The following is a 12,253-nucleotide window of genomic DNA, read 5'->3' on the forward strand; positions in this document are numbered from 1 at the left end:
CACAGTAGCGTTTCATAGGAATGTCTATAGGATCCTTGCGTTTTAACCTTGAACTACTGACATTTATTTTCCAGCAACAGAGATATACAGTAATTGAGGCCCTTCACTTTTTTTTTTTTTTTAATTTGAGAGAGAGCAAGCGGGGTAGAGGCAGAAAGAGAGAGAGAGAGAGAGAGAGAGGGAGAGAGAGAGAATCCCAAGCAGACTCCACACCGTCAACGCAGAGCCCAATGTGGGGCTCGATCTCACAAATCGCAAGATCATGAACTAAGCAGAAACCAAGAGTTGGACGTTTAACCGACTGAGCCACCCAGGCCCCTCCCTTTTTTTTTTATTAGAACAGAGAATGCGTATAAAGATTGACCTAAAAGAAAACAGCTTTGCTTCAGAGAAGAGTTGGTAGCCATGTTAGTGTTCCGATGAAGTCTTCCTGGCAACACAGGCCGGGAGCAGGGAGGGCTGGGGGGCCGACGGGAAGGAGGGAATGACTTTTGGGCCAAAAGAGCCTTTTATTATTCTCAGTTGCTGAGCACGTTATCTTTCTGCAGGGCTTTCAAATACATATTATCTTTAAAAAAAAAACAAAAAAAAACCCCACATTTGAGTGAATGCCAAAATTTTACCTAGAAGCTGAATGGTAAGAAGGAAAGTGACTTTATTTATTGCCTTCTTCACCTAAGTCATTCCTTAATTTAGAGAATTACGCAGCTGGCACAATACTGAGCAGTGCCTGAAGTGAACGTATGCAAAGGCGATACCTGGGGCCCGCACGTTCAGGTACGGATCGGAGGCATAAAGGCTAAGTTGCAGAGGAAAAAGATGAATTTAAATTGGCTCACAAATGCTTCAATGAAACCAGGCTTAGGAAACAATCACCAGGCTTCATCTATCAGTGCTGTGGCAATGACAGCAGGGCTCGGTCATTGTTTTCCTGACTGTAAAACTGATACAGGCTTGGGCGCCCGGGTGGCTCAGTCGGTGGAGCCTCTGGCTTCGGCTCAGGTTGGGATCTCGCCGCTTGCGGGTTCGAGCCCCGCACCGGGATCTGTGCTGACAGCTCGGAGCCTGGAGCCTGGAGCCTGCTTCGGATTCTGTGTCTCCCTCTCTCTCTCTCTCTCTCCCCCTCCCCCACTCACGTGCGCGCGCGCTCTCTCTCTCTCTCTCTCTCCAAAATAAACAAACATTAAAAAAAAATTAAAACTGATACAGGCTTGTTTTAAAAAGTTTCAAATTCAAATAAAGAAAAATAATCACTTGAAACACTACCACTGTTGACATTTTATTAAACACCCTGCAAGACACGTCTCTACAGATGGATGGATATATAGAAAGCATTTTACGTAAATGTGATGAATCAACATCTGTTGTACTAGAACTTGTTTTCTGAAATCAGCAACATATTGTATCATCTTTCCACTTCTGTAAAGCTGTTTATCATGTACGTTCCACTATAGGTACATATCTGGCTTTTATTTATTTGCTGAGGTGAGATTATCTTCAGAGTAGAAGTTCCTCAATGCAACATGGTCTTCTAGGAAGTCCCCCGCCCCACATCTCTTTCCGCCCACAGTGACCAGGGCAGCCATGTCTTCCCCACCATGAGAGCCACCACTGGGCTTTGTCAATCTTTGCAATTCTTGCTAATCGGGTAAGTGAAAAAGAAATCTAATTTTTACTTGTATTTCTAATTTGGTAACGTAAGATGGTGATGACTTTGTAACGTTTTCATGCGCTCTATGCCTCTTCCCATCTCGTATTTTGTGACCTGTCCTCTGAACATTCAACCTAAGAGCCTGTATATTATATATTAATACATAACCCTTGTAAATAATACAAAACCTTACCAGGAACTTTAAAAACATCCTGCCCTCCTCTCTCCCACCCTTTTAGAAAAATAAAAGTCAGATTTGCTCTCGGACTAAGTGAAAGCACTCTCAGCGCCCTGCCAAGCATACACTTACCGCATCGGAACACGGAGAGCTGGGCCAGCATGGGCACTTGGTAGGACTTCCCATCAGCCGTCACAAACGTGCGTTTCTTTGTGTTCTCAGGTTGGAACCTCGATTTCCACAAACCCTTAAAATACACGGCATTGACCAGGACCAGTCTGGTGAGTGCACCATCGATGAGATTTGGGGAGAGCAGATTGTCGATCATACCTGAGAAGTCACGGAACAAGCGAGGGAAAAATTCAGGATTGGCAGTCTATTTGAGGGCAAAAGGCAGTGTGGGATCACGGACAGTGAAAAATCAAAGGAATCTTTAAAACACTTTAAAAAGGAAGTATTTACAACACCCTTTTTGTACCTTCTCATGTTCTTCTCGCTAAAAATGAAAGCCGAACAGTTAAGGCTAAAATCTGAGAATCCATAAAGACTTTCAATATCCTTTATTTGGAGGTTACCAGACTTTTCCTTAAGAAATTCTTTTACAACGAATTCCCCACAAACTCCACGGTTTAGAAAATTTCACTCGCCTAAATGATTAATTAACGATGAATTTCTCTGTTTGCTAATAACTGGCGTGAATGACTGCCAAGGAGGGTTTTCGATGGGCACAAGATAGGCACAAGGTATGCAGTTGTTGTCTGAACCACCGGGTAGACTTAATGCCGGTCAAAAACCAACCTCTTCGACCTGTGCGATCTGATTGAGGGTAAAGGCTGAATTTCTCCTGAAGTTTTAGAAACGATGGGCATTTGGAATCCCTGATGCCACAAGGCCTCACAGCTACTTTAAAGAAGGGCTGGAGGGGCACCCGGGTGGCTCAGCCGGTTAAGCGTCTGACTTCGGCTCAGGTCGTGATCTCACAGTTCATGAGTCCGAACCCCAAGTTGGGCTCTGCGCTGACAGCACTGGAGCCTACTTGGAATTCTCTCCCTCCCTCTCTGCCCCTCCCCTGCTCCCACTCTCTCAAAAATGAATAAATTTAAAAAAAAAGAAAAAAAGGGCTGGATCTAAAAATCAGTGTCGGGGCGCCTGGGTGGCGCAGTCGGTTAAGCGTCCGACTTCAGCCAGGTCACGATCTCGCGGTCCGTGAGTTCGGGCCCCACGTCGGGCTCTGGGCTGATGGCTCGGAGCCAGGAGCCTGTTTCCGATTCTGTGTCTCCCTCTCTCTCTGCCCCTCCCCCGTTCATGCTCTGCCTCTCTCTGTCCCAAAAATAAATAAAAAACGTTGAAAAAAAAATTAAAAATCAGTGTCTACATTTATGAGTTACGGACTGAGCGAGGTGTAATATTACAGAGAAGCAAGGAAATAGCGTCTGTTCTAGAAGGCCTCCCAGTCTTGAGGGGAAATTCACTCCACAAAATGTAGAAGACCATCCGTCTTGATTGTGTTAGGAGTGAAGGAGCAGACAACCGCTCTAGTTTCAGAACATTCTTTGAGGCCACGAGGATCCTTCCTGAGTGCTATCTGTACTTGACGGTTTGGGTTTTCGTTAACGTACCTTTTGCTCCGTCTCTGAAGATCCAGCTGTGCGTTTACGAGGGGTCACTGATACCCGAAGTGATGAAAAATTAGTTCAGAAATTCACTGTAGCTTTTGGCCTTAGTGTATTTAAAAAATACATAGTGCCGTAATGTAAATGCTAGTTGTAATTCTTTAAATGGTGAGAGTAAAATCAATAGTTTCTGAAGAAGCAAGAAGGTCTAATTCAGCAGAGAGAGCTTTAAGTCTGTCTGTCTGTCTGTCTGTCTATCTATTTATTTACTGGGAGGAGGGGAGAAAGTGAGGGAGACAGAGGATCCAAAGCAGGCTCTGTGCCAACAGTAGAGAGCCCAATGAGGGGCTCGAACTCACGAACCACGAGATCACGACCTGAGCCAGAGTCGGATGCTTAACCAACGGAGCCACCCGGGTGCCCCGAGAGCTTTAAGTCCTTTTAGATGATGTTCAAGAAGACGCGGATGTGCAATAAACGAATGTTTGGATAAGTCGTGGTAAAGACGCGCACCCAGAGGTTTCCCAGACCCCAGAGGGCTCCGTAAGTTTCATCACGACTCCTTTCTTACACAAGGGGGCACCAACGCTAAGTCAGGACCTGAAGGAAGATACACAGGCCATGAACGGCCATCATTCGACGCAAGGGCGGACTCCGTCTTGTGGGAAGTTAGAGCTCTGTGCTTCAGCCACTGCAAGCACCTTAGAGCTCCTGACAGTGAGGGCTGTGTCTTGCCTTTGCTGGGAACATCACCCAGTCCAACCCCTTTGTGCCTTTAGGACACAGCTCGCTCTCTACCTGTAGTAAATGTCCTCTGACCCTCCTCCCCAACTCCCAGGAGTTTCCATAAAGCTCAACACTCGCTGCTGCCATACCCGAGGTATTTTGTGCCGGCCGAATTTAACGTGTCTCTCTCCCCGAGCTGAACCATCAAGTGCGCCAGAGCAAGGACCCTGTCGTTCACTTTTGAAACATCAAGCCTGGCTCAGGGCACCCGGGTGGCCCAGTCGGTGGACAATCAGACCTCGGCTCAGGTCATGATCTCGCAGTCTGAGGGTTCAGGCCCCGCATCGGGCTCTGCACTGACGATACAGAGTCTGCTTGGGATTCTCTCGCTCCCTGCCCCTCTCCCACTTGCACGTGCTCTCTCTCACTCTCGAAACAACAAATAAATTTTGTTAAAAGAATCGAGCCTAGCTCTATGTTCGGCACACGATCAGTGCTCAACACGTGTCTAAAGAAGTCTCCTCAGCCCTTTTTGTGGTCATTATGGTAAATAGAGCCTCTGACTGCCACCTGTAGGACTAAGATACGATACGGGGGCATGAAGAAATATGAAGCAACGATAAAAAGGTAAGGAACGCATGGTTAGGAGGAGGCCCACGAGGGGCTTGCCGTGGCTAACTGCACACGGTGAACGTGCATCACCCGGCCACCCACCCATGCGCCTACTCGGCCACACAGCCACCCACCTACCCACCCACCCATCCGTCGATGCACCACCCCTCCGTCCGCTCCTGGATGCCCACCTGCCATGTGCCAAGTGCTCTTCTAGGTAAGAAAACAAACAAAAATGAGCCCCGCCTTCAAAAAGCTACGGAGAAGACAGAAGTGGATGGAGGCTGGCAGAAATGGCTCGGAAAAGTGTATGCAACAGGAAGAAACACCTCGAAGTAGAAGCGAGGCCATATGAGAGGGGGATCAGATCCGGTCAGCGGGGTTAGGGATGGGTCCTTGAAGAAGCTGACCAAGTAATGGCTATAGAAACAGCTTACGCTTGTGGAACGTTTAAGTGCGAGGCACTCAGCTAAATGCCTTGTGCGTATTACTGACGTTCCCACAAAAACCTTAGTGTCGATGTAACTGTTTTAGTAGGTATCACCGTCGTATCTCCATTTTACAGATGAGGACTCTGAGGCACAGGGAGGTTAAGTAACTTGCCCCAGGTTGCACAGCTAGTAAGTGGCAGAACTGACATTCAAACTCGGCGCCTTGCTTTTAGCTATCATGCCGTGCACGTGACAAGTGTGAAAATGGACAGGCGTTAACAAGGGACAGGCGGGGAGAACAGTATCCCAGGTGGCCGGATGCAGCGGTGGGGGCTGTGACAGGAGAGAGCACGGTGAGCTGGGGGCTGGACGGGAAGGAAGCGTGCATGGCTGGAGCACAGAGCCTGTGGAAGAGAGGCTGGAGAGGTGGGCAGGGCGGCCCTGGCGGGGTCAGCACCCTATCACAGTGGAAAGAACCTTCCCGTCTGGCTCTCCCACTCCACAGGGGGCAGGAATCGTCACCTCTATGGGACGGACTGGGCAGTCTTCCGCACATGGAATGTTCGATCTCCAGGATTCTGGGTTCTCCCAGGTAGGTACGTGCCTCTCAGTGAGGCAGATCACCCCAGGGGCCGTTTGGAAATTTGTAGGAGAGTTTTCAGTGGACTGACAGGTGGCCCGAGAGGTTACTTGCCCTGCAATGTTCACAACAGTCCCACTCGCTAAAGAAATGTCCTGCTTCCCGTATAGCTTTCAGACGCCCCGCTGGAGAGTCACACTGGCAAGAAACTGGCTTACCATCATCTGGGCCCAGAACCTCACTCTTCTTCCCCTGTAAACACAAAGTTATCTGTTTCGTGGCACATTTTTAACGTTCACCGAATTTTCCGGGTAGGTGACGACGGTGCAGAGCAAAGCGAGTGGAAGCTGTTCTTGTTTTGTTCTGAAATTTACCGAGAGTACCACACCGTTTTAGGAAAGAACTCGCTTCAGAAACACAGGAGGGCAGCTCGTGGTTTTCACATCACCAGCACCCCACGCCTGTCTCCGCCTGTTTTTTTCGTAGCCGTCCGTTCACAATTATTCTAAGAATACGACTGCTTCGCTGTTACGTGCTCGGGTGTACTTGTACCCAAGGGCTCACCAGCTGAACCACATACGTAAATGAGTTTTGTTTTTCCTTGTATTACAGTTTGGCATTATATTAATTTCTAGAAGTGTCTGTGTACTTGTGCATAGGTTATACGAGCTACGGATCTCGCGGCAGGATGGTGAAGTGAAGAGTCAAAATCTTTGTTTACCAAGAGGTCGGCCAGGTTGAAAAGCACTGCTAGGGCACCACCCCCCCCCCCCCCCCCCCAGGCAGTGAGCAACTGAGTCAACGTGTGTCCAAGGAGCTTGAACACTGTTCAGCAGCACGCTAATGTGCCTTCCCATGACCCGTCCAGTTGGTAAAGAAGGCGGCTGGCAGGAGCCACTCACAGGCCACGGTCATCCAGCCACCTGGCTCTGAGTGCCAGCAACTTCCTGCCACTGTTCTTAGGCCTCTGGGCCCGGAAAGAACCACCAGACCCTTCACATTTGCAGGTGCCCTGATCGTTTTGCGGTTTTAGGAAGGGAGCCCGGATTGCACTGTCCAGGAGCCTAGTGAGAAGGAATGCTGTGGATTTATCAAAACCAGTTCTGGGGGCGCCTGGGTGGCGCAGTCAGTTAAGCGTCCGACTTCAGCCAGGTCACGATCTCGCGGTCAGTGAGTTCGAGCCCCGCGTCAGGCTCTGGGCTGATGGCTCAGAGCCTGGAGCCTGTTTCCGATTCTGTGTCTCCCTCTCTCTCTGCCCCTCCCCCGTTCATGCTCTGTCTCTCTCTGTCCCAAAAATAAATAAACGTTGAAAAAAAAAATTAAAAAAAAACCAAAAAAACCCCAAAAAACCAGTTCTGGTTCCTCCACCCTCGGGGCACTCCCGGTCCATCTCTTTGCGAGTCTGTCCCACGCCCCCGGACATTTACGTATACAAGCCTGGTCATGGGTGGTGGAGGCAGACTGGGGGAGCATTCGTTTTAATGCAGAATGTTCGGCCCCTCCCTCGGAGATTCTGATAGAGGAAGTGGGGGGTCCAGTGACCTGCATTCTAAACAAATGCCCTGGGTAATTCTGACGCAGGCACCTTAGGAACCACACGTTGGGAAACAGGACCCAAGAAGCCAGAGTTTCCTCACGTTCTGTCTTTGGGCCACAATGGAGTCGTTGGGACTACTGAGAGTTTCCCGCTTCCACTCTTGCGACCTTAACTCTCCCTCCTATGAAAAACAGGTTCCCCAATCTAGATTTGCAGCCTTAGTGTCCTGTTGATCTGGACCCATCTCTACTCCAGAACATTTCCACCTAGACCTCCAGTTTACAAATTAACAGGTTTAAAACACCCACGTTAGACATTTCCTCAGCTTAATGAGAGGAGAAACGCACGCAAACAAGCAATCATTATACAGCGTGGAAAGTGCTATAATGAAGGGGCTTAGAAAACGCAGACTCGTATGCCAATGGTAAGCAGAGACGAGGCACCGACTTCCTGGAGGCGACGGCAGCGAGAGAGAGAAGCAAGGGAAGCAAGCAGAGAGATCAGTCTCGAACCTCGCAGGGGGAGAGGGGCATTCCAGGCAAAGGGAACAACAGATGCGAAAGTGGGAAGGACTGAGCGACTGAACCTTCAGAACAGGCCAGGGACTCTGGAGAGGCGACGCGGGGGGAGGGGGACAGAGGAGAGTCCGTGGGGCTGGACTCTGCTCTGTTGCCCCTGCCACAGGGAGAAAGACCCCAGAGAGTACCGTGAGTCGTGGCACCAAGAAAGGGGAAGGAAGGTAGACGGAGTCAGGGCACCTCCTAAGAGAGGAAAGACAGACCAGCCGGCTGGGTCCAGGCGTTTCGCGATGGGAGGACCATGGGACAGGCAGACACCAGCTAGAATCTTAGGAGCCCAACGCACGCTTTCACTCACAAAGTATAAAATGGCACCCAGTGGTTCCCAGGGAATTGAGGCCACTCACCCCTGGTTTCGTTTCTAACCCACACGTTGATGGAGTCACAGGCAGAGGCTGGATCGTCAAAGTCCACGTTCTGGACTTCGCACTGAAACACGTCCTTGTTCCTCGTAACGAAAGGCACTTCCATTTTAGAGCCGTTCTTCACAAACACTGCATTGGCCACCGTCACGATGTCTTTATTCTTCTTGGAGACGATGGCCTTGTTGATCTTCTTTAACACTTTACCGACTCCTGGAGGAGAAGTGGGAAGATGTAGCCACGTTTCCACAAGACTTTAGACAAGCTACGTTTTTGTTTAAGATCTCTTTCTTTGTCTGGCAACCAACAACAGTACAGACAAGATAAGCCTCAGCAGCAAGAGACTACGCCTTTTGCTTTCTCAGTGGCCGTGTGTTAAGAAAAGGGGAAGGAGGGTAAAATTATTAGCAGTTCTTAAAAATCAGTGGTGCTTCCACCATCAAAACAGCATACTTGAGGCATCTCAACACCTTCCCCACATACACTTGGTCCTCCTGGGAGACTTTTCTGGTGCCAGGTCAATAGGAAGACTGGCAAGTTCTTCTTTATGTAGCCATGGGGGAATAAATCCAAGGGATCTTCCACCATGGGGGAATAAATCCAAGGGATCTTACTAATTCATTCTCTTTTTCTTTCTTAACTACCTTTAGTGCTATTTCCTTTCTTGCCGAAGATTTAACAATGTGATCTCGTTTTTCTATTTTGGAAAAAAAAATGAATAAAATAAGCATTAGAAAGACTACAAAAAATTGTCATGTGCCACCATCCAAGAACAGTGTGATTTTTACTTGATATCAAGCTCAAAAAGCAAGGGGATTAATTTTGTGGCAATGTAAGCTTTATCTTACACGAGCCATTCACACAGGCTCCATTTGGTTTCAGAACATGGAAAAGAAGCAAGTAAATTATAAGGATGAAATGTGCGAGCTCTAGAGGGAGCTCAAATTACAGAGCCTTGGGTTCCTCGCTTGGGGTCCTTTCAAAATGACACTGTCCTAAAACAGCCTGCAGGGTCACGGTGACAGTCTCCTGGGGAGCTGATGTGTCACGCGCTCAGAGGGTCTCTTCTCCAGATCCCTTAAATAAGGGTAGGGGAAGTCTGCCATGGTGCACACGGAGGCAACCCTCTGGCTCCTTGTTTGGCCTCTCATGACCCCACCCTGCGCGCTGTTCTGTGGGGCAGGCCCGGCGGGAGTGAGCAGGCCTACTTCATCGGTAAGGGAAGAGCAGAGGCCAAGTCCCAGAGCCCGTCCCTTCTGGCCACACTGCCTCCTGCACACGCCCCGATCTCCGGCCAGGAAAAGACGGGTGTAGATTTCACTCCACTGCCCCAAACCGTTCTGCCTCTGTCCTCACTAAGAGGACACCTGAGTTCTCAGGGGCCGAGCCCGAACGAGGGCCTGGAAAACCACTCAGGCTCCCCTGAAAGAGTTCGTCCTGCCACCGAAATCACGTTCTGTAACACAACTAACTGCTAGTGATTTGGGAGAAGGAGAGGGTGGGGGAAGGACACCACCGACAGGCAACATCGGCAAGAACTTGAGAAATATCGCTCAAAACGAATGTGGCTCAGCATTAACACAAACGACAGAAATCCAGTCGCTGCCTTGGAAGGGTACTGGCTGGCAGGGTCTGGATGGCCCTGGTAACGGCCATAAATTCAAGCGGTGATTCGCCACGAAGCTATAAATCACCAAGAGTTTACTGAACTTCCAAGCAAGCAGCGGAACTGGGAGCATTCCAAGTATTAAGCCCCGCCATGCTTCCGACAGGTGATCAGACTGCAGACTCGTGCAAAATTGAAGGCCACGTAAATAGAGCAGGGTGTCCCAGCATTCGGTGCTGGCAGCTCGGAGGCTACATTGAACACAACAGCCAACTGAGGGCGGAGGGGGGCGGGGGGGCGGGGGGAAGGGGACGGAGGGAGGCACGGAGCGCTTGACCCCTGACCCCAGCTTGCCTTCCTCTCCGAGTCTCAGGCGTCAATGCGGTCAAGAGTCCTAGAACGTTATGGCTGACAGGAGTGGAAGAACAGGGAAAGGGACGCTCCCTCGTTCTCCAAAATAGTAAGGAAGACTTCCACATGCAAAGCGACTGGCTCGAGGTCATGGTGCACGGTGACCTCTGGGGCCCCTTCTGCTCCCTCACACACGGCACCCGCCCCAGAGGCTGGTGGAGGGTGGGCTCTGGGAGAGGATATATGAACTGGAGCGACAAGGCCACAGGGCTGGGAGACAGAGACGCTTACGTCGATGTGGGTAATTCAAAGCAATTCAAACCTTTTCCATCGGGCTTTACTGACAAAAATTCCTTCCGTTTTTTTTTTATGCTGAAATACTGACAGATTCAGAGGAAGCTGCAAAACAATGGACGGGGTGGTCCCATGGGCCTTTTCGATCAGTCTCCCCCAGTGGTAGCAGCCCGTGTGGCTATGGCACCGCATCACGACCTGGAAACTGCCGTGGGTATAGTGCACCCAGCCCATGCACACCACACGTGTTTTACGTTCCCGGCACCTGTGTGTGTGCGTGTCGCTCTCTGCACGGCTGCCACTCACTGAGATTCATGTGGTCACCAGCACAGTTAAGACCCAGAAAGGTGCCATCGCTACGAGGCTCCCCCGTGCTGCCCTCCACGGCCACGGCCACCCACTTCCCCAGCTCACCACCGTGAGGTTTAGCCCAAGGCACCGTGGAGGCGGGGCAGGTGGGAAGCTTTCTTGTTAGAGATGAAGTACACTAGGGCACGGAGAGATCACGTGACTGACCCAAAGCCCCAGGGCTAGAGAAGAGACCAGAATCCAGTTCTCCTAACTTCTAGCACTGCTAACATCCGTCCTTTAGAGGAGACAGCCCTAAGTCCCAGAACGGTACCAGCGAAACCCCTCCAGAGGCACGACTCCCTCGAGGGCCACCCCCACCCCGCCCCCCGCCACAGCCCGGAGTGCACGCACCGTTCACGCCGTATCTCATCACCGTGGTGAGCTGCTTCTTAGTCCTGCCGTCGGCTCCCAGCTGAAGCATCCCCAGGACGGACGCAATCCCATGGGGGGACACGACCACGTTGTCAAGAGGCCGGGATTTGATAATCTGATTGAAAACCTGGATTCCTGTGTCGGAGCCTAGTTCCTCCAGAGATAGGGGGTTGAACTGGGAGCACACAGAGGGCAAAGTCACTGTGGCCACAAGAAAGAAGGGGAAATGCCAGTTCATGGTTCCTTCCGGCAAGGACAACCTGAAAAATAAGATCAAAACGATATGTGACTTCCTAAGTGATCACTTTTGGGGGGACTACTTTGTATTCAACCCGGTAGGATTTATTACACCCCGTATAACTGAGTGCCCTGTTAATTTACCTGAAATACGAGAGTGTAGCTGAAATCAGTTGCTGCTGTATTTTCTAAAGGGGAGGAGGGGCGGGGGGAGGGAGGGAGCCCCCATCTGGCAGGTTCCCAACTATGTGCCAGACACCAATCAGACAACCACCCTTCATCCAACGGGCGCAGTATTTAATCAAGAACTATGGCATGCCAGGCCCTTTTTGAAGCACTGGGCAAACAACTAGAAACGACGGACGAGACCCCGGCCTTCCTGGAGTTTCCTTTCCAGAGGGGAGACAGAAAAGAAACCAGTAGGCGGTAACTTCAGAGAGGGATCAGGGCCATGGTGATAGAACACAGTGTGCACGCAAACGGAGGACAAGTTGGGGACGACAGGAGATGGGTCACGGAAGACACCTCTGCTGAGGGGACACGTGTGAGGGGAGTCCTGAATGAGACAGAAGCATGCCCCACCCCCCACCAGCGCACGGCCATGCAGGAGAGAGTTCAGGGGGGACGTGAGGAGGAAGAGGGCCCACATCCCCAAAGGCCCGTAGACCCTAGTATGTATGGCTCTTGGATTTCATTCTACGGTCACAAGAGGTGATGGGCATTGAGGAGGGCACCTGTTGGGATGAGCACCGGGTGTTGTATGGAAACCAATTT

General features: G+C 50.5%; 1 protein-coding gene across 2 annotated transcripts in view; it reads right to left on the reverse strand.

The window, feature by feature from the left end:
• The window catches only part of SERPINE2 (serpin family E member 2), a 62,796-nt gene that overhangs the window by 14,677 nt on the left and 35,866 nt on the right, over positions 1 to 12,253 (reverse strand). For both annotated transcript variants that reach the window (XM_043577984.1, XM_043577985.1), the window contains exons 2-4: positions 11,222 to 11,502; positions 8,254 to 8,481; positions 1,962 to 2,159 (exon numbers count right to left, since the gene is read on the reverse strand). In XM_043577984.1, coding sequence (XP_043433919.1) covers positions 1,962 to 2,159; positions 8,254 to 8,481; positions 11,222 to 11,480 — 685 coding nt within the window. In that variant the 5' untranslated portion in view covers positions 11,481 to 11,502. The remainder of the gene's footprint in view (positions 1 to 1,961; positions 2,160 to 8,253; positions 8,482 to 11,221; positions 11,503 to 12,253) is intronic.

Source organism: Prionailurus bengalensis, chromosome C1 (genome assembly GCF_016509475.1).
Source record: "Prionailurus bengalensis isolate Pbe53 chromosome C1, Fcat_Pben_1.1_paternal_pri, whole genome shotgun sequence".
Classification (NCBI taxonomy): domain Eukaryota; kingdom Metazoa; phylum Chordata; class Mammalia; order Carnivora; family Felidae; genus Prionailurus; species Prionailurus bengalensis.